At 44.2% G+C, this 20,412-nt stretch overlaps 2 protein-coding genes across 6 annotated transcripts in view; both read right to left on the bottom strand.

The window, feature by feature from the left end:
- The window catches only part of DNHD1 (dynein heavy chain domain 1), an 82,608-nt gene extending 73,970 nt beyond the window's left edge, over positions 1-8,638 (bottom strand). For 3 of the 5 annotated variants that reach the window (XM_047877361.1, XM_047877362.1, XM_047877363.1), the window contains exons 1-3: positions 5,787-8,638; positions 4,682-5,516; positions 395-568 (exon numbers count right to left, since the gene is read on the bottom strand). In XM_047877361.1, the coding sequence (XP_047733317.1) occupies positions 395-568; positions 4,682-5,516; positions 5,787-5,850 (1,073 nt within the window). In that variant the 5' untranslated portion in view covers positions 5,851-8,638. The remainder of the gene's footprint in view (positions 1-394; positions 569-4,681; positions 5,517-5,786) is intronic. The other 2 variants (XM_047877359.1, XM_047877360.1) reach the window with 2 other exon arrangements.
- Positions 8,639-19,456: 10,818 nt separating this feature from the next.
- Positions 19,457-20,353, bottom strand: TIMM10B (translocase of inner mitochondrial membrane 10B). The gene is made up of 3 exons (XM_047877372.1): positions 20,239-20,353; positions 19,967-20,062; positions 19,457-19,793 (listed from the first exon to the last, which is right to left on the bottom strand). The coding sequence occupies exons 1-3, from the start codon at positions 20,311-20,313 to the stop codon at positions 19,617-19,619; spliced, it is 348 nt and encodes a 115-aa protein (XP_047733328.1). The 5' UTR covers positions 20,314-20,353; the 3' UTR covers positions 19,457-19,616.
- Positions 20,354-20,412: the final 59 nt, after the last annotated feature.

The following is a 20,412-nucleotide window of genomic DNA, read 5'->3' as shown; positions in this document are numbered from 1 at the left end:
GACAGAGCTTGGTTCAGTCTAAGGAACAGGGCCCCTTGGGAAACTCAAAGCTTCCCCTCACTGTTCAAACACCAGATTTGTGCACTGGAGTTGGAAGAGATCCCCATTAGATTCCCTTCCGAGGCTACGACCAAATGTTTCTACCATTTTAGGACAGAATAAAGAAGACAGAACCAAAAGTAGAAAAGGCTGTGAGAGCAAAGGGAGCAAAGAAGAGGTGCAGAACGGAAAGGAGGAAGCTGAGAAGGGAAGAGGGAGGCAAACTGGAAGACAGAGGAGAAGCAGCCAGAGAAGAGAAAGGACAGGAGAGGAGTGGGTAAGGAGAGGAAGCCGGGTGGGAGATAGCATGGGAGGAAAACAGGGAGTGGCCAGAGTAAAAGCCATCTGGACTTACCTAAAGTGCCGGCTGGGAGCTACATTGAGATAGAGGAAGTGGATCTTCTTCAGGTATCTCTCTGTCTTCATAATGGTCATCACCTGACTACCCAGGAGGGAAGTCTGAAATGAGAAGCCAGAGCTTCTCTTCTGTAATGTTTTCTTCCCAGGAACTTGTGTATCAAGCTGAGACCTGTATGATTAAAAAAAAAAAAAATCAGGAGAAAAGAGACAGAATAAGGAGTCAGCTTGCCACTGTTAGCCAGTGAAAGGAGGAGCAGATTGGATGCTGAAGAGGATGTGATGTAGTATTGTCAGAGCCTATACCCTACCCTACCGCCTATACCCAAAGGTATTCACATACCGAGCAAATACCGTCAAGCAGCTATATTCACACAGACCAATCAATGAACAACCCTTCCCTTTCTGACAAATGAATAATCATTCTGGACTTCTTATGATTACTATGAAGCTATTATTATATAATACTGAATGAAATGGGAATATTTTGTTTTCCCAGCTCATCATCTAGCAAGCCCACAGGCCTGATTTCTCCACCACTGCTTCCTAACCTAGATCTCCTAACCATTGCCCCCATTATGCCTGCTTTCCAACTCTGCATGATTCCATGCCTGTGAGTCTTTCTTGCTCTTCCCCCATCACCACCTAACTTCTAGTTTCACATCCTTTCCTTTCCAGCCAGGATCCAATGGTGCATTCTTCAATCCCCTCAAGCCTACACCAGTACTTTCAGTCTTTTTACCCTTCAACACCAGCCAACAAAATTGATATAAAAATTAATTTTCCAAGAAACCAAAAACTGAACACCTGGACTATACTAGTCAAGTATATAGCAATGTCACTAATTGACCCAAACCTAGATCAACAGAACAAGTTACCCCAGAGATAACAGTGCCATCCTACTCTAAAAGTTCATATCAACAATAGGGCTTGTAACCTTGATGTTGGATTGGGACATTTGAACCGTGTAACAGCTACTGAAGTCTCATTTCCTCAACAGTTAAGAGTCCTACGTGATCTAAATTGGTTCAGAAGATTACTGAACCAGGAATATCAGCCCCTCGACGGATTCCTGGTATCTGATCTCAATTATGGGCTCATGCTGCTCTGGTATCTTCATACAAGTCCTCAGGCACCCTATATCTTTCAGTCCCCTCAGCTGCTATTCCAGACCTCTACCTACTCCCATGCCCAGCCCTGCCAGGCCCCACCTCATTCCCTTCCCTGCCTCCTTCCCTGCCCAGAGAAAACTGAGGTTCTTGGCCATCAACTAACTTCCCCTAGTTCAGCTGCTTTCCCACACATTTATCTGCCCAGATTCCCATCCTAATCCCATCCTAATCAACTTGAGAGGAAGCAATGCCCTTTCTTCTCTGTAAGACTAATTCCTCCATTTGTGAAGTGGATCCTTTATCCTCTCTTCATGCTATATTTTCAATCTCTTTCTTTTCTTATTGTTAGCCTATATTTATTCATGCACTGTGCAAAAAAATATTGAACACCCACTTCTCAAGCATTGTCGTAAGGGCTATGAACATCTATCTTATTTTTTTTTAGGAGGTCTATCCAGACACCAGTGTCCCATTATCTCTCTCTCCCTTTCAAGCCAACCTTCATGAAAGAATAGTAAAATGTGATTTCTACTTCCTTATCTCCCGTTTGCTCCTGAATGCACTAAAATCTGGCTTCCCCTTCACAAAACTGACTGAAATAAATCACTCTCACCAACCTCCTCCTTGTTACTAAAACCAATGAACATTTTTCAGATTTTTCTTACTTGCTTCAGTAGCATTTAATACTAACTGCTTCCCCCTCCTTGAAACTCTCCTCTTATTTCATCTCATAACCTGCAAGATATTTTGTTAATAACTTCAATCTAAACCAAAGTGCCTCTGATGTGCTTTCCCCTACATGTACACACACACGCACCCGTACACATACACACACACACAGGAGCAGCCAGAGGAAAGGCGGTGTTCTCTTTATTATATAGCACTTATCACAATTTGAAATTATATTTTATTGGCATCAACTTATTTAATATTATTCCCCCAACTGAACTGTAAAACCCCAAAGAAAGAGAATGAGTGTGTCTTGTTCATGTCTGTATCTCCAGCATCTAGCAGTTCCTAATACGTACTGGGTCTCCAGTGATACTTATTGAATGAATGGATGTCTGGAGGAACAGACCTGGAGAACTTCATGCAAGCTAAGCCACATTAGCTAGGCCTCAGAGACTTATCACCAGGTCCAAAGAGAAAAGCAAAGAACTCGACCCCTTTCCAACATCTCAGTCCATTCTCACTTTAGTTATATACTCCCAGGAAACATATTCAGGGCACAGGGCAGGTCTTGGAAAAAGAAAGGATCTGCTGGGGATCTTGAAGATATGAATTGTCAGCACTGTCCCCTTCTATCAGAGCCCCAGGAGCCTACCTATCTATCCACCATTACAGCTTTAAGATTTTAGGAAAAAATTTGACCCAGCCATAAACTTAGAGCAAAAACTGAGGAAGCCAATCCAGATTAAAGGTAAAGCTACCCTTCTTCCCAGTGAATGTGTACTAGATAAGTTGCAAAGCACTTAGAAAATCAGGCCAGACTAGTATCCAAAATCTATAAAGAAGTCACCAAACTCCACACCCGAAAAACAAATAATACAGTGAAGAAATGGGCAGAAAACATGAATAGACAGTTCTCTGAAGACATCCAGATGGCCAACAGGCACATGAAAAGATACTCAATGTCACTCCTCATCAGGGAAATACAAATCAAAACCACACTCAGATACCACCTCACACCAGTCAGAGTGGCTAAAATGAACAAATCAGGAGACTATAGATGCTGGAGAGGATGTGGAGAAACAGGAACCCTCTTGAACTGTTGGTGGGAAGGCAAACTGTTGGTGGGAGCGGTGCAGCCGCTCTGGAAAACAGTGTGGAGGTTCCTCAAAAAATTAAGAATAGATCTACCCTATGACCCAGCAATAGCGCTGCTAGGAATTTACCCAAGGGATACAGGAGTGCTGATGAAGAGGGGCACTTGTACCCCAATGTTTATAGCAGCACTTTCAACAATAGCCAAATTATGGAAAGAGCCTAAATGTCCATCAACTGATGAATGGATAAAGCAATTGTGGTTTATATGCACAATGGAATACTACTTGGCAATGAGAAAGAATGAAATATGGCCTTTTGTAGCAACGTGGATGGAACTGGAGAGTGTTATGCTAAGTGACATAAGTCATACAGAGAAAGACAGATACCATATGTTTTCACTGTTATGTGGATCCTGAGAAACTTAACAGAAGACCATGGGGGAGGGGAAGGAAAAAAAAAGTTAGAGAGGGAGGGAGCCAAACCATAAGAGACTCTTAAAAACTGAGAATAAACTGAGGGTTGATGGGGGTAGGCGGGAGGGGAGGGTGGGTGAGGGGCACTGAGGAGGGCACCTGTTGGGAGGAGCACTGGGTGTTGTATGGAAACTAATTTGACAATAAACTTCATATTAAAAAAATAAATAAATAAAAAATTTTAAGATTAAAAAAAAAAAAAAAAGAAGAAAATCAGGCCAGAGGATGGCGGGGGGGTGGAATTCTAAGACTAGTGTTAAAGAACTCTCAGAAGAGGAGGTCTCTGTAGACACTCTGAAATCTTGAAAGGAGCAATGAGAGCCCGATTGGGGGAAACAATTGGCACTCAAGGGGCCAGGATATCCACACTGGCAGGGCAGGAAGAAGGCTCTGAAAAGGTCAGAATGAATGTCACATTTGCCTGAGCTGCCAACTCTAATGTGCTTTGGGGCTGGCTTAGCTCACACACAAATGTGTGGGAAGGTCTCTCAGACAAGCATTCACCTAGGAGCATCCTGAGGGAAGAACCTGTACACAACATCCAGCACCCAGCCCTAGGCAGGCCCAGAGGAGAGGGTCAGGGATTATGAAAGAGTGAGAAAAAGAACTAAAGAAGCTTCTAGCACCATCTGAGGAAGATCTGGAAACTGTGGAAACTCAAGCTGTTTTCTGATGCCTTGGCTTCCTTATAGCTGACTTTTGATTTTCATGAATTTCTGCATTGCCTGAAGGGGATTAACAGTTAGAACACTCGGTTTATTTGCAGACAAAAAGGGAGAAAGAAACAGCTACAACCAGCATAGCTTGGGGTTCAGGCTAATGCCTAAAATCAATAGGGAGCTGGCCCTAGACTTCGAAGTGATGCTGGAGGCACCCGTTAAGTTTCTTCTTTTTCCCCTCTGCTCAAAGCCCCACTCTGGGTCCCTCACTTACTTAGTCTCTTTTCTTCCAACAGGCTCCTCCTCTGCATCATCAGTGTCCCTGCTTTCATACCGTACGGGGATGTCTGTGGCCAGTGCCAAGGGCAGGAGGCTAAGGCCATCTAGCCACCAGGTCTCTTTCAGGGCCACCTGGGCACCAACAATACCCAGGCTGCGCTGTAGCTCTGGCAGTGTCAGTGGTCGCAGCCATGTAGCCAACTCCTCCCCCACGTGCTGCCCACCCCAGCGGGCCTGCACAAAAGGGCAGGCTGGGTGTGGGGGCCTGTGACGGAACTTCTGCTTCTGGGAACAGCACTCAATATGTGAGGCACTCTCTAACAAAGAGGTGTCTGGGGGAAAGGCCTGCTCTATGGCATCTAGCAGGTCCAGCTGGAGCTGGGATTGGACCCAGGGTGCCCAGTGGGACAGCTGCTCCAGGAAGGGCAGCAAATCAAGGTGACCAACAAGCAGCACACGATATGGAGGCAGCAGATGCAGCACCGCATGCAGGTAGTGCCAAGCTGCAGGGCTGCCATCCCGCAGGACAGCTGAGAACAGAGTTTGGAGCTCAGCTACCAGGAGCTCCAGCGCTGTGGGCTGCTCTGACTGGCTCACTGCCTTTGGGGACTGTCTCTGTGTCCTCTGACGGTCCTGGAGCTGCTCTTCCATGTCTGGAACACAGACGGAGTGCTGAGATTCAAGGGCTTCAGGTGATGCCTCTTCAGGAGACAAGTCCGCCTTTGGCTCCGAGACCAAGAGGAGCTGGGCATTCAGCTGCTGTCGAACTGACCTTGCCCACTGTTCAGGTTCTGACTGCCAGTTCCAGGCTCCTGGCTGCTGGGTCTCACCTGCTTGGCCCAGCCCAGAACAGGGGTGAGAGAAGGGGCCTTAGGTTCTGGGCTAGGAATGTCAGGGTCTAAGGGGCTGGGGGACAGGGGAGGGGAGGGACTTAGGACAGGGAAATGGATGGAGCTGCAGGGCAGCTGCAGGGCAGAGCCAGAACAGCAGAGGACAACAGTTTCCCCAATGACTCTGGTAAGAAGCAGGCCCAAGACAAAGGCAGGGGCCCTCTCTGCACAAGAGTTCCTTCCCACCACCCAGGACACAGTCCCCCTCACCTGGTATAAGGGGTACAGGAGGCAATGGAAGGGAAGAGAGACTGATGTGCTGGTAAGGTTTCATCCCAACTGCCTGTTGGAGAAACTGGTGAACCAAGACTTGGGTCCCAAGCACAGGCTCACTCTACTCACAGCTGCCCATACAGAGAGACTGGCACATGGAGGAGTGATCACTTGCACAACCTGATGCACACTTGGAAAGGGCTCACTCAGAGAACTTTGGTAACAGCAAGGAACGTCACTGGGAGTGGAGCCCAGGGATGGCCTGAAGGGAGGAACAGGTGGTCACTCTGTGGCAACAAAGCCCCAGTCCTGTCTGAACATGGGCTGAGGGGGGCTCTTGGGAACAGAAAGCACAGAGAACTACATGGTTCAGATGAGGTTGGGGGTGTGTAGAGAGGAAAAAGTGGCAAAGGACCAAGATGGAAGGAGGAGGAGGAGGAGGAGGAGGAGGAGGAGGAGGAGAAGGAGGAAGGGGAGGAGGAAGAGGAATAGGAGGAGGAAAAGGAAGGAGAGAGAGAAGGGGAGAAGAAGAGGGGGAGGGGCAGGGGGTCCCTGGGAGTGAGGGAGGAGGGGAACTTCCTGGGGGCAGTGGCAAGGGAGGTCTGAGGGCAAAGGGAAGAGGATTATAAGCTGGAGACTCACCCGCAGCTCCATCCCCTCCCAGCTGTTAGAACCGTTACAGGGTCCCTAAAGGCCCGAGCCTTCACCCCAGAATTCCGGAACCCTCAGAAACCGGAAAGGGGAGGAGTCAGCATCCGTGCTGGTCCGGGGTCGCACAAGGGCAGGGCGAGGGGCTAGGGCGAGGACAGGGAAGATGAAGCACTGCGGCCCAGACCAAACCTGCTGGCTGCCCACACGCTTTGAGAATAGGTGATCAGTCTGGCTGGGTCTGAAAAAGAAATGACACGGTGATTTGGGGAAGTAGCAACCGTGAGGGCGTCGTGGGAAAGTATGATCCCTGTGCCTATTTATGCATTCTTTGAACGTCTTAGCTGGCACCAAGTACCAGCAAGTTATGTCTTTGGGACCCTACCTGCACCCCATCCACATATCCACCAACCCTACCTTACCACCTCCCCCACAAGCAAACCCCTAATAAGACAAAATCCTTGATCATAAGAAGTCCAAAATGGGGGGGTGGGAAGGTCTGACTGATTTAAGGAAAGAAGAAGGAAGGAAGGAAGGAAGGAAGGAAGGAAGGAAGGAAGGAAGAGAAAGAAAGAAAGAGAAAGAAAGAAAGAGAAAGAAAGAAAGAAAGAAAGAAAATTCAGCATATGACACAGTCCCACCTCTGCCCTGCAATCCAGATTTGTACGTCCATCTGCCTCCTTAATGGCTCTACTTGGATATCTGATAAATAACACAAACTTAAAATCTTAAAATGTCCAAACCAGACTTCTAACTACCACCTCCCTCCCGGTGGCAAAAAAAACCTACTCCTTTCACCGCTTCCCCCAAAATGACAAGTCCATTTTTCCAGTTGCTTGGGTCAATACCTTGAAATCACCTTAGATTTCTCTTTCCATCCCTCTCTTCCCACCTCAGCCTACCTCCCATGTTGAATCCTTTGGCAAATTATGTTGGCTATAGCTTCAAAATCTATCCAGAATCCAACAATTCCTCACCACCTTAAGTGCCACAACCTTAGTCTGTGTCACTATCACTTCTCACCTGGATTATTCCATAGCCTTCTAACTGGACTCCCTCCTTCGACCCTTGTCCCCACAATCTGTTCTTTTCAGAGCAGCCAGTGACCCTTTTCACAGGGCAGCTCTGGTCACTCCTCTGCTTAAAACGAATGCCCTATCATCTCATTCCCTCCGGTGAAAGCCAAAGTCCTACATGGCCTACAAGTTGCTATGTGATCACCCACCTACTATCTCTCCTTCTCTCCTATTCTCTCTCCTCATCCACTCCACTCAAGCTGTGCTTGGATTACACCGAGGATGCTCCCATCTCAGAGCCTATGTATCAATTACTCTGCTTGTGTATCTATTAGGAGACATACAAGGTTTCATTCAAGTTTTCTGTGCCTGTGTAACAAATTACCACAACCTAAGTAGCTTAGAAACAAATACCCGTTTAGTACCTTGTAGTTCTGCAGATCCATGTTTAGCATGGCTTGGCTGGGTTCTTTGCTCAGAGTATCAGAAACCTGAAATCTAAGAGTTGGCTGGGCTGAGTTCTCATCTGAAAGCTCTGGGGGAAAATTCTTTTCCAAGCTCATTCTTGCTGGCAGGATTCAGATCCTCACAGTTGTAAGACTAGGTCCCAATTTCCTTTCTGGCCATCAGTTGGGGACCATATTCAGGTCCTAGAGGCCACCTTCCTTCCTTGCCATGTGATTCATCCACCTTCAGGCCAGCAACCATGTCTCAAACTCTTTGCAAGCTTGGAATCTTTCTGAATCCAGCCAGAGAAATCTCCCTGCTTTTAAAAAGTCCATGTGGTTAGGTCAGACCCACCCAGATAATATTGCTTTCTTACAGTCAAGTCTGCCATATAAGCGGTCATATTCATAGTCCTAGCGATTATGTAGGATATGCACACAGGGAGTGGGAAATTCAGGACCATCTTAAAATTCTGCCAGCCACATATGTTGTAACAACAAAAGGACCCCAAAATACAGTGGTTTAAACCATATGGAAGTTTTTTTTCCCTCTTACATAACTGCCCAAGTATAAATACTTGAGGGCTAACGTGACAGCCTTTCAGTTGTTCTACTTTCTCCAAGAAGGTGGTCCTTGTCTTCCATGTCCAAGAGAGTTCACCACCATGCTGCTAGGTCCCATCACAGTCCGTGGAGGAAAAATTAGGAGCCACACCCTTACTTTTTTTTATAATTTTTTTCATGTTTATTTATTTTGAGAGTGAGAGAGAGAGAGAGAGCGAGCGAGCAAGTAAGGGAGGGGCAGTGAGAGAGAAAGAGGGAGAATTGCAAGCAGGCCCCACAATGTCAGTGCAGAGCCTAATGCAGGGCTCAATCTTATGAACTGTGAGATAGTGACCTGAGCCAAAAATCAAGAGTTGGACACTTAACAGACTGAGCCACCCAGGCACCCAAGTAGGGGGCACACCTTTACTTTTAAGGGCACAATCTGGCAATGCACACATCACTCAAACACATGGGCACACCTAGCTGCAAGGAAAGCTGTAAAATCTGATCTTTATTTCCAGTGGCCATGTGCCCAGATAAAAGTCAAGAGTCAATTAGTAAAGAAAGAAGGAGACTATGGATACTGAGGGACAATGAGAGGCTTATACCACAAGGAGCACTCTTCCAGATGTCCCCAAGGCTTATTCCCTCATTTCAAGTCTCTGTTCAGAGACCTTATCAATGAGTTCTTTGACTATCCAGCATAAAATAACAACACTGTTCCTACCTTCCTTACCCTTTCAATCCTGCATTATTTTTCTCCACAGCACTTAGTACCATCTCATGTAAATACTTATTTGCTTACTGCCTATTTCCCTTGACCAGAAACATAAGTTCCGTGGTGGCAGAGATTTTGATTGCTCTCTGTTGCATCCCCATTCCCTGGTGCTGGCACCATGAGTAGGTGATCAGAAAATATTTATGGAACAAATGCATAAATGTATAGCAGTCTTCATTGATGAGAAAGGGGATCACCTCTGGAGTCAGACTGTCTGGATCAAAAACCTGACTGTACCACTCACTAGTTGTACGGTATTTGCCTCCATTTCAATTAAAAAAATTTTTTTTAATGTTTATTTTTGAGAGAGAGAGAGAGAGAGACAGAGTGTGAATGGGCAAGGGGTAGAGAGAGAGGGAGATACAGAATCCGAAGCAGGCCCTAGGCTCCGAGCTGTCAGCACAGAATCTAACATGGGGCTCAAACCCATGAGAGATCATGATCTGAGCCAAAGTCAGACACTTAACCAACTGAGCCACCCAGGCACCCCATCAAAAAAAATTTTTTAAATAAAATGAAGGTAATAACAGCATTTACCTAACAGGGTTGCTGTGAGGATTAAATGAGTTAATGTACGTAAAATGCCTAGAATAAAGCTCAGTGAAGCTATGTGTTTTTGTTGTCTGTGGCACTCTACCAAGTGCTGTTTAGGTAAAGGTGGACAAGACATAATAGTGTTCAGTGAGGGCAGCAGTTCTTCCTGGAAAGGGCAAAGAAGAGTCCCAGAGTCACAGCAGGCCTTGAAATTCATGGCCCTAAAACAATGGTTTTCCAGACAGACAAGGACAGAAGAAAATCATGTTCAGTGGCCTCTACTGAACCCTCAACACTGCCTAAAAATTGAATTATAGTTTTTCTGTCAGTCTACTCTTCCATTCTGTGAAAATTCTATTTCATACTTGTACTCTTTCATCTTCCATTTTCTTGTTTTACTCTCCAATGATAACTTCATTTCCTATTAAACAAAAAATTAGATGCTGTTTCAGAGTTCTTCAGAGAAACAGAAACAATAGGATACACACACACACACACACACATATGTAGGTAAGTAGGTAGGTAGATAGATTTATTTTATTTTATTTTAGAGAGAGAGGGCATAAGTGAGGGGCAGAAAGAGAGGGAGGGGAGAAAGAGAGAATCCCACAAGGAGAGAGAGAGAGAATGAGAGAAGAGGGACTCACCTGAAGCAGGGCTAATTTTTTTTTTTTTTTTTTACCTGAAGTGGGGCTCATGCTCACCTAAAGCAGGGCTCGAACTCACTAACCCTGAGATCATGACCTAAGCTGAAGTCAGATGCTTAACTCACTAAGTCACCCAGGCGTGTCCCTAGATAGATTTATTTTAAAGAATTGGCTCACATGATTGTGGGGGCTGGCAAGTTCAAAATCTATAAGATAGGTCAGTATGCTGGAAACTCAGGCAGGAATTAATGCTGCGGTCTTTTTTGTTTGTTTTGTTTTTTTAAGTTTGTTTGTTTGTTTGTTTGTTTACTTATTTATTATTTTGAAAGAGGCAGAGACAGCATGAGCAGGGGAGGGGCAGACAGAGGGAGATTGAAAATCCCAAGCAGGCTGCACACTACCTTGTGCAGCCTGGTACACCAGTACCAGTTGCAGAGCCTGATCCAGGGCTCAAATGCACAAACTGCAAGATCATGACCTGAGCCGAAACGAAGAGTCAGACACTTAACGGACTGAGCCACCCAGGCACCCCAATGCTGCAGTCTTGAGGCAGAATTCCTTGAGAAATCTGTTTTGCTCTTATGGTCTTCAACTGATTGAATGAAACCCACCTTCATTAAGAGTAGTTTCTGTCATTTAAAGTCAACTAATTACAGATGTTAACCACATCTATCAAATACCTTCACAGCAATACCTAAATTAGTATTTGATTAAATAACTGGGCACTGTAACCTAGCCAAGTTGACACATAAAAACTATCACACATGATATTTAAAAGAAACTCTCTTAGGGCACTTGGGTGGCTCAGTTGGTCAAGCATCTGACTCTTGATTTCACCTCAGGTTCATGATCTCATGGTTTGTGGGATCGAGCCCCACATTGAGCTCTGCGCTGATACAGATGGGATTCCCTCTCCTCTCTCTCTGCCCCTCCCTTCCTCGCACATGCTCTCTCTCTCTCAAAATAAATAAATATTTTAAAAGTATATTAAAAAGAATGTTTAAAAAATAAAATAAACTCTCTCAATCTCCCAGTACCAAATTAAAAAACTACTTAGATCTGCTTTATCCGTCCTCCATCCTTCCTGTTACCAATGAGACGCTCCTCCTTTCTCTAAAGCCAAGCTCTAGACCTTTGCTCTGGGACTCTCTTTCTTGCCTTCTCTTACTCAGCAAATAGTTATTGAGCACCAATTGTTTTAGGCACTATTTTAGGTCTTTGGTTACATCAGCATACAAAGCAATAGCATTGACAAAATTCCTAATTTATGATTTATAGAACGTAAATTCTAGTGGGAGATACAAGTAATAATAAACAAAATGAGCCCCCTTACCCATTTCACCAATGGGTGAAGGGGACCAAAAGGTAAAAATAAAAATAAATAGAACTTAGGCACAATATAATTGTAAGCCACAGGACTGGTCAATACATAGGGTATGATTTAAAACTCTCAATTTCCATAGGAATATTATTGATCTTAATCTTCACCCTCTCCAGTAGGATCACATTTAGAGAATTTATATCACTAGTCTTGGGAATGAAAATAATACTTTGAATCTGAAGGAAGAGAATTACATGCGAAAGCCCTACAATTGTTTCTATCCTAACCTAGTTTCTGTTTAGATGATAAAACAAGCCTATTCCAAAAGTCCACACTATGTCCTGTTTATGTGTGATAACAGTCCAAAATAATCTTCCAGGGAAAAAAAAAAAACAACAGTAATGTACACCACTGCAGGAGACAATGCCAATATAAACAATTTTGTATAATCATGGTAATATATGACCAAATTTTATAAAATCTTGATCCAGAATTAAAAAACAAAGAACAAAATGAGTAAACTACATAGTATGTGAGAAATGATAATGCCATGGAAAAACAGAGAATAAAGAGAATCAGGAATGTCTAGGGAGAGGATGGGTTGCAATGTATATATGTATGTATGTATGTATTTTGTATTGTTTTCAGGAGTAGAATTTAGTCATCACTTACATATAACACCCAGTGCTCATCACAAGTGTCCTCCTTAATACCCATTACCTATTTAACCCATCCTGACCCACCACCCTCCATCAACCCTCAGTTTATTCTCCATGGTAAAGAGTCTCTTATGGTTGGTTTCCCTCTCCTTTTTCCCCCCTTCCCATAAGTTCATCTGTTTTGTTTCTTAAATTCTAATATGAGTGAAATCATATGGTATTTGTCTTTCTCTGACGGACTTATTTCACTTAGTATAATACGCTCTAGCTCCATCCACATCGTTGCAAGTGGCAAGATTTCATTCCTTTTGATGGCTGAGTAATATATAGTTCTATTTTTAACTTTTTGAGGAGGCTCCATACTGTTTTCCAGAGTGGCTGTACTGCATTGCAGTTTTAAATAATGTTATCAGAGGGGCACTTGGGTGGCTCAGTCGGTTAAGCAGCCAACTTCAGCTCAGGTCATGATCTCTTGGTTTGTGATTTTGAGCCCCACGTCGGGCTTTGTGCTGACAGCTCAGAGCCTGGAGCCTACTTTGGGTTCTGTCTCTCTCTCTGCCTCTCCTTATTCTAAGCAAAGACATGAAGGAAAGGAGGGTAGCCCTTCTCCCTGTCTTTTGCTTGATTAATTCTAACTCATCCTTCAGATCTCAGCTTCTAAATCACTGCTCTGGGAAGCTCTCTTTCATCCCCCACACAAGTTCCTACCACTGTATGTTCTCATTACAACACATATTTCTTCTTTGTAACATGCACCACAGTTGTGATTACTCATTCTATATTGAACTTCACCATACCTGGTTAAGTCCCAAGAGAACAAAGATTGCCTCTTTTATTCACCTCTGTATCTACAGGGCTTAACAGTGCTGGAAAACGCAGTCACTCAGATATTTGTGAATTACTGAATATATGAATGCAAGTGGGGCACACTCAGAAAAGGAAAAAGAGTCCAGAATTGGCATGATGTATCTCAGCACCACAAATAAATTGATCCTTTTATAACCAAGGGTGAGAAAATCAAAAACTGAGAAAAGGGGGTTGGAGATGAGGTAGAGAGATCACCTGAAACCTGATCACCCAAGAAAGCCTCAGTTATGAAGCTAAAGAGGCTGAAGGTCATGGAAGGCATTAAGTGGATGAGGACCATTGTTAAATTTATATTTTGCAAGAATCACTCTTGACTAATGTGGAAAACAGATCGGTGGGTATCTTCTAATAGCCATTCTCTTCTTTGTTAGTAACAGAGCTCCCATTTTTTAACTGGGTAAAAAAAATGATGAGTAAGAATAAAGTGACATCTCCCAGCTTCCCTTGTGACAAGGTCTGACACATGACAAATTTCTGATGTGCAACTTTTAGGATGTGTCCTTAAAGGGAGGGGGGCATGCCTCTTCACCCACCCCCTCCTCCATTCTGACCCTTGGAATGTTTATGTGATAAGTAAAACTCCATCTTGAGTCACAAAGTTGAGGGTCATACCACAATACACTGATACAATAAGCAGATTGTACACTGATACACTGATACAATAAGCAGAAATCTGACGAGTATCGGTTCTCAGTTGAGTGTGATGCCACACCAGTTTTGGACTAGATTTTTACTTGAAAGAACAAAAGTTTGTAAGTCACCGTCATTTTCAGTCTGTTACGTATACCTTAGCTAAATGCTAATCAAAGCAGTCCAGGCTCAAGAAAGAAGCTGCTAGGTGATTGCTGCTGTAATCTTTAGAAGAGCTGATGAAAGTTTGACTAAGGTAGTGACAAAGGAGATGGAGAGAAAAGAAAGTGTTCAAGAAATATTTAAGCAGAACTACAATACTTAGAAAGTGAGTGAAAACTAGAATGACTGATTCACTCCAGATGGAAGCTTTCAGGTGTTGACTCATCTGTGAATATTAAGGGTAGAAGATACCAACCAGTGAGATTTTGAATGAAAAACACCTCCAAATCATTGGCAAAAGATCAAAAGTTCAATGAAGATTCATTTCTGTCTCTTCTCATATAAAGCCTTTCTCTTGATATGTAAATAGTAAACTGAGCTGGGAGGAACTTGAAAGATCTTCATTCAATATTTGCCAGGCACATATTATGTGCCATATTATGTGATAAGGATACAATGGTGAGCAATACAGACATGGGACTGTGACCTCATGAGGTATATAATTAATTACCAACTGTTAGAAGTGTTACATGCAAAAAACAAGAGCAAATATGGGAGCTGGAGTCTAGGAAGAGTTATCTGAAGAAACAGCATGTAAACTAAGTACTCAAGAATGAATAAAAGTTAACTACATAAAGTAAGGGGGAAAGCACTGCAAGCCAGGAGATAGCAGGTGCAAAGGCCCTGAGATTGAATAGCACATGACAGGTTAGAACTGAGAAGGCAACGTGGTTAGAGCACAGAGAGGGAACAAGTGAGGTGTGGTTCAATTCAACAAACAGTGCTGACAGTCCAATGTTTGACAGCCAATAAAATAAAGCTGAGGTGGGCAAGGGCTGGATCATACAAGGCCTCACAGGTCACATGTAGAATGTGTTTTATCCTAAGAAGAATGGGAAGCTATTGCAAGGCTTTAAGTATCAGTTTGTGTTCTCTGACCTATGAATGGAGAACAGATTGGAGGGATGCAAAAGTGGACATGAGGTAAAGTAGCAATTGCAGTAACCTTGGTGGAAGATTGTGAAGACAGGGAGAAGCATACAGAATCAAGGGCTATTTAGAAATGTAAAATGCAAACTGATGGGATTTGGCAACTGAATAAGGGGATGAGTGAGGTTCCTATCTTCTGCAACTGGAGAAGTACTAGGTATAAGATGAAAATTGATGAGGAAAATATGTTGAGGTGGGGATGTTTTTAAGACACCTAAGTGGGGATGTCAATCAAGTAACTCAGAAGAGAGATCTGGGAGTCATCAGTAATTGAAGCTCGGAGTAGGGAGGAAACAATTCTAGAAAAATGTCTGAGAAAGAACAGGCCCTAGAGAAATCTTTAGATGTAAAGGCCAGAGACAGGTGAGCCTCAAAGGAGGCTATGAAGCTGCAGTGAAAGTAGCAGAACCACGACTGGAATCACAGACACCAACAAAAGACTGCTAATGATGAGGAACTAGTCAATACTACCAGATGCTATTGAGAAGTGAAGTAAACTGAGGACTGGGAAATCATCACTGAATTCAGAGATATGAAAGTCACTTGGTGAGCCAGGGTAACCTCATTAAGAAGGATTTCAATATAAAGGTTGTACAAGTCAAAACAGAGTGGGTGGATGAATGGGAATGGAGAGCGCCGAAGTATCCAACTGTTTTTGAGAAGCTATAGAGTGGGGGAAAAAATAGGATGGTAACTGAAGGAGAAATAAGGTAGGGTGGTTTGCCTGTTACTACAGGAAGTCTTTAGCATGTTTAAACAATGGTGAGAATGTAGTAAAATAGGAAAACCGATGTCAGAGATTCCCAAAGAAGGAAGGACTAGGATTTAGGGCAGGAATAGGCATTGGCCTGAAGAGGCATGCTTGCTCTGTTTACACAAGAGGGAAAGAGAATGATGCAGATGTAGGCGGGTGACCAAGTTTTGTTGAGATTTTGTGGGAGCTCCCAACTGATAGCTTCTACTTTTACCTATGAATTAAAAAAATGTTACCTGTAGAAAACTTGAGAGAATGGTGAGGGTAATAAGAGGTTTAAGAATATTGGTTTGAAACAGTCATTGCAGGGAGAGACTAGAAAAAATCTAGTGGGATTATAGGGGCTGAGACCCCAGTTGATGCTGGTAATCATGAATTCATTGTGATGTAAATCTGCTATGTGGTGATTTCCTTGGGCTTTTAGCTGTCCAAATGCAGGCAGACAAATGTCTTATTTTATCGGATTCCAACAAAGAGATGACAGAGAAATTTAGTCTGTTCCAAGAGAGTGACTGGAATTTAAGCTGGACAGGAACAGAAAGACAGAAGGTGTTAGTGGAGAGAAGGTAGAATCAATGGCTTGAATGCTCCAGTGAAATCAAAGAATAATAGTAGAGAAATAGATCAATAAAGTGGAAGGAATACAGTCAGTGAATAAGATGCTGGTGATTGTGTTTTAAAGATGGAGCAGTTTGGGGTAATGACAACGGCCAGGACATAACTAAGGGAGTGGGTGGCTAAGATAGAGTGAAAATTATTGGAGACTGGGTCAAGGAACTTGACTGGTTCAAGCAGCCAAAATATTGAATGGACTGTCCATGTAATACTAAAGTATCAAGGGATTGATAGGAAGACCAAGGGCTAGCTATTTAGAGGAAAATAGGAGAGTGGTGGTTACTAAGGACAGTAATGAGAAACTGTAGTATAGCTGAATAGGTTCCAAGGAATCAGAATTTGCAAACAAGTTCTGAAGCTACAATGGCAAGAACATGAACGCTGTCTCCAGTATGTACATATAAGGGATAAAGCTTTAACACTTATTCTTGTGTTGTGCTTGAAACATCACATTGTTTTCGTTATGCCAATGGCTATCACTTTATGGCAAGACCGGAAGGAGATGTGACTAGAGCAGATGGATAACAGGGATAACAGGAGTAGGATTCTTCTTCCAAGTACTCAACATATTTATAAACAGAGAGGAAAGAAGAGGTTAAAAAGTTAGAGATTAAATGATGGATTAGATTGAGATACCTGTTTTTCCCCATGCCTAGGGACAGGTTGGGTACAGATGAACAAGCAAAGATAAGCCTCTGCAAGTTCAAAGCCTTTAGAGCCAGACAGATTTTGTTCCTGGTCCTTCTCCAGCAAGCAGAAGTTATGTGGCATGGAAACCCAGACAATTCACAATGGAAATTTACTGGCGCAAGGGTACACACGAACATCCATGCGGAAGAGTCCTCTCAGCAGCAGCAAAATATTCTAGGTCCCCATTCCCCCCATCTTGGAATTGTTACATTTACAAATGGTTTCACCTGCACTTGTACTTTTCGAGGACAGAATTCTATTGAGTAGACATGAAGCCACTCAGTAGGGAAGTTCCTGGTCAGCAACTTCTACATTCCTAACAAAACCTTCTGTTCAAAGTATAGCAGCTAAAGAGGCAAAAAGCTGTTTGCAGCCACTTTTCTCAAGAAGTAATTATGTATAAGATGGGGTTCTGGTACATTCTGGATTCTTGCTTCTTCATCCATTAAATGGGAATAATACCTCTTAAACTTGTAGTTTTGCTATAGAGATTAAGACATATCAGTATCAGAACCCATACGAATTGGGTGGTTTAATGGATATTTTGAGGCAGCCTGGTGTAGTAAAAAGAACATGGATTTTAAAGTCAGATCTAGGGGCACCTGGGTGGATCAGTCGGTTAAGCATCTGACTCTTGATCTTGGCTCAGGTCATGATCTCATGGTTTGAGAGTTTGAGTCCCACATCAGGCTCTGCACCGACAGCACAGAGCCTGCTTGGGATTCTCTCCCTGTCTCTCTGCCCCTTCCCAACTTGTGCTCTCAAATATAAACAAACATTAAAAAAAAAAAAAAAAAGGTTAGGTCTATATTTTAAAATAGGGTCTGCTACTAAAGAATTTCAACTTCCTGATCCACACAGGGGAGAAAAATGTCTCTTTTGTGCATGGTTATAAAGAGTTTAATTATTGTGGGAGCCAATGTCTAAGAGCTTCCATTTCCTCTGTAAAAAATAGAACATGGTCACCTGATGGGGGGTAGTTGAGGGTGAAGTGGGGGATGAGAGCAGTGAAGGTGTAAAATAATTGCCATGGTAATTATAGGAGATGAAGGGCACCTGGGTGGCTCAGTCGGTTAAGCCTCCAACTTCAGCTCAGATCATGACTTCATGGCTTGTGAGTTCAAGCCCCACATGGGGCCCTGTGCTGACCCTCAGAGCCTGAAGCTTGCTTTGGATTCTGCGTCCGTCTCTCACTCTGCTCCGTGTCTCTCTCTCTCTCTCACAAGAATAAATAAACATTAAAAAATTTCTTTAAAAAAAAAAAAAAAAAAAGAGAGATGAAACACACCACAAACTGAGAAAGGATTGATTGCCTGTTGGTAGTGAGGGCTTGGTTGAGGTTGGAGACCTTGAATATTTAGTGGCATGCATTACACAGCCGTGTTTTTCTCTAGCAGTCTGAATAGAGGACCAGAAAAGATAAAACAGTGGAATGATACAACAAGGACACAGAGGAGGCAAGAAAATGTGGTGACAGAGTGATAGGCCATTCAGGCTGGTGAATACAGAATAAATTCCACAAGGAGGGCAATAATGAGGGAAAAATGGAGAAGCTCAACATGGAAATAACAGAACAGAGACAGTGGAAACAATGTGGGATAGAGGATAGAAGAGCTGGAATTAGATTATAGACATGCAGGTAACATTAAAGAGGTCCCAAAGATTTGCATTATCCCCTTTGCCCCCCATAACTACCATCATCTACTTCTCCCTTGGGTTCTCTCCCTCAGATCTGGCTGTATTGCAGAATACGGTCCCTCAAGTTTCCCCTTTCTGACTGCTCCTGAAGACAAGCACACAGACCTTCTCTATTTAAACGCTGTACTGCTTATCCTGGGGAAGAGGGAAAATAGTAAAAAAGTAACAACTTGGGGAAATGGTTGAAGTTCCACAACACCCCAAAATTCATATAGGTTTCATCTCTGTTCTGGGACTACTGACTTCCCGAGAGGCAGTCCCTAGAAGCCCTGTGATTTCTTGATCTGTTGTCCTTAGAGATCTCCTCTTTTCCCTAAATTTAGCAGAATTTCTTCTTGAAAGATAGAGTCCATGAAAAAAGTTATGAATGAATGCATACCTGGCTCACAAATGAGCCATTTAAGTCAGACAGACTTAAGTGAAGGACAGCTAGAAAGAGCTCTCATTTTCTCTGTCATTTGGGCAGGAACCGGCTTCCTGTTGCTATTACCAACATTAAAATTGTACCCACAGACCTTGCTTTAACCAGGCGCCGGGGAATCTTCTACACATAGAAGGCAATTTCTCCACTGCCAGGGCTGAGGCCAGCAGATATGCAATAACTGACAGAATAAAGGATGTTGCCAACAAAGTGAGCAAAGCCTCCTGCCCAGAACATAAACCAAACAGAGTAAAAGCGGGTTTATTGGCTCCAGGAAAAGGAGCAATAGTACCCAGCTCTCAGGCAATCCCTCACTCTACATACAGGCTGCATTCAGCCCAAGGTCCACTGGCTCCTTCAATTTGAGGGTCCATCCAGTGCCTCCCTTCCTGGGGTTGAGGAGGGCTAGCTGCCTGATGGTGAGGTTCCAGGCTGTTCAGCAGCAACACCTGGCCCAGCTGAGGCAGCCTCGTAGTCTGCGATGCGGCGCTGTACCAGGGCAGGCATGAGCTGCACGTAAGCGGCCATGAGGCGGTGGTTGGAATGGATCAGCTTTCCAGCACAGCTGTGCAAACACGCCTCCTGGAAGGAAGACAGGGTGAAGCAGAGGCCAAAGGTGTCCTGTCGGGTCCGCCTCCTTCCTTCCCATCCCTAACCTAAGGGTGAGGGTCGTAGAAAGGCCAGGGCCAGAGGCAGGGGGAGTGGCGGTTGGGAAGGATCTACGGCGCACCTCCCTACTGAGTTTCCCGCCTAACCTCCTCAGCATCCAGAGCTCGGTGGTGCAAGCTGGGCACGCAGCGCTGGAAGCAGAGTTCCGTCATCCGATTGTAGACCAACAGGAAGTCCCGCAACTAAGAGAAAAGGGGACAAAGAACTCAGCGGGAAGGGGGCAACTCAAGGCCGCATCGCCCGAGATTTCCCAGGACCCTGTGCCACAGCCCGACATTCCCAGCCCTCAGATCTCCAACCAAACGGACAAGGATGCTGGCTGAACTTATGGCCCTGCAGCGACTTAGCGCGCACTCACGTTTCTCAGCTGCTGCTGCTGCTGCTGCTGCTGCTGCTGCTGCTGCTGCGGCTGCTGCGGCTGCTGCGGCTCCATCGCACCACCCGCGCACCCTACGTCACTTCCCCACAGCTTCTTGGTAACGCCCCGGAAGTGATCTCTCCTCCCTCCCCAGGGAATGAGGGGTTGGCTCAA

The sequence above is a fragment of the Prionailurus viverrinus genome, chromosome D1, assembly GCF_022837055.1.
Source record: "Prionailurus viverrinus isolate Anna chromosome D1, UM_Priviv_1.0, whole genome shotgun sequence".
Classification (NCBI taxonomy): domain Eukaryota; kingdom Metazoa; phylum Chordata; class Mammalia; order Carnivora; family Felidae; genus Prionailurus; species Prionailurus viverrinus.
This window is presented reverse-complemented; position numbering and strand designations above follow the sequence as displayed.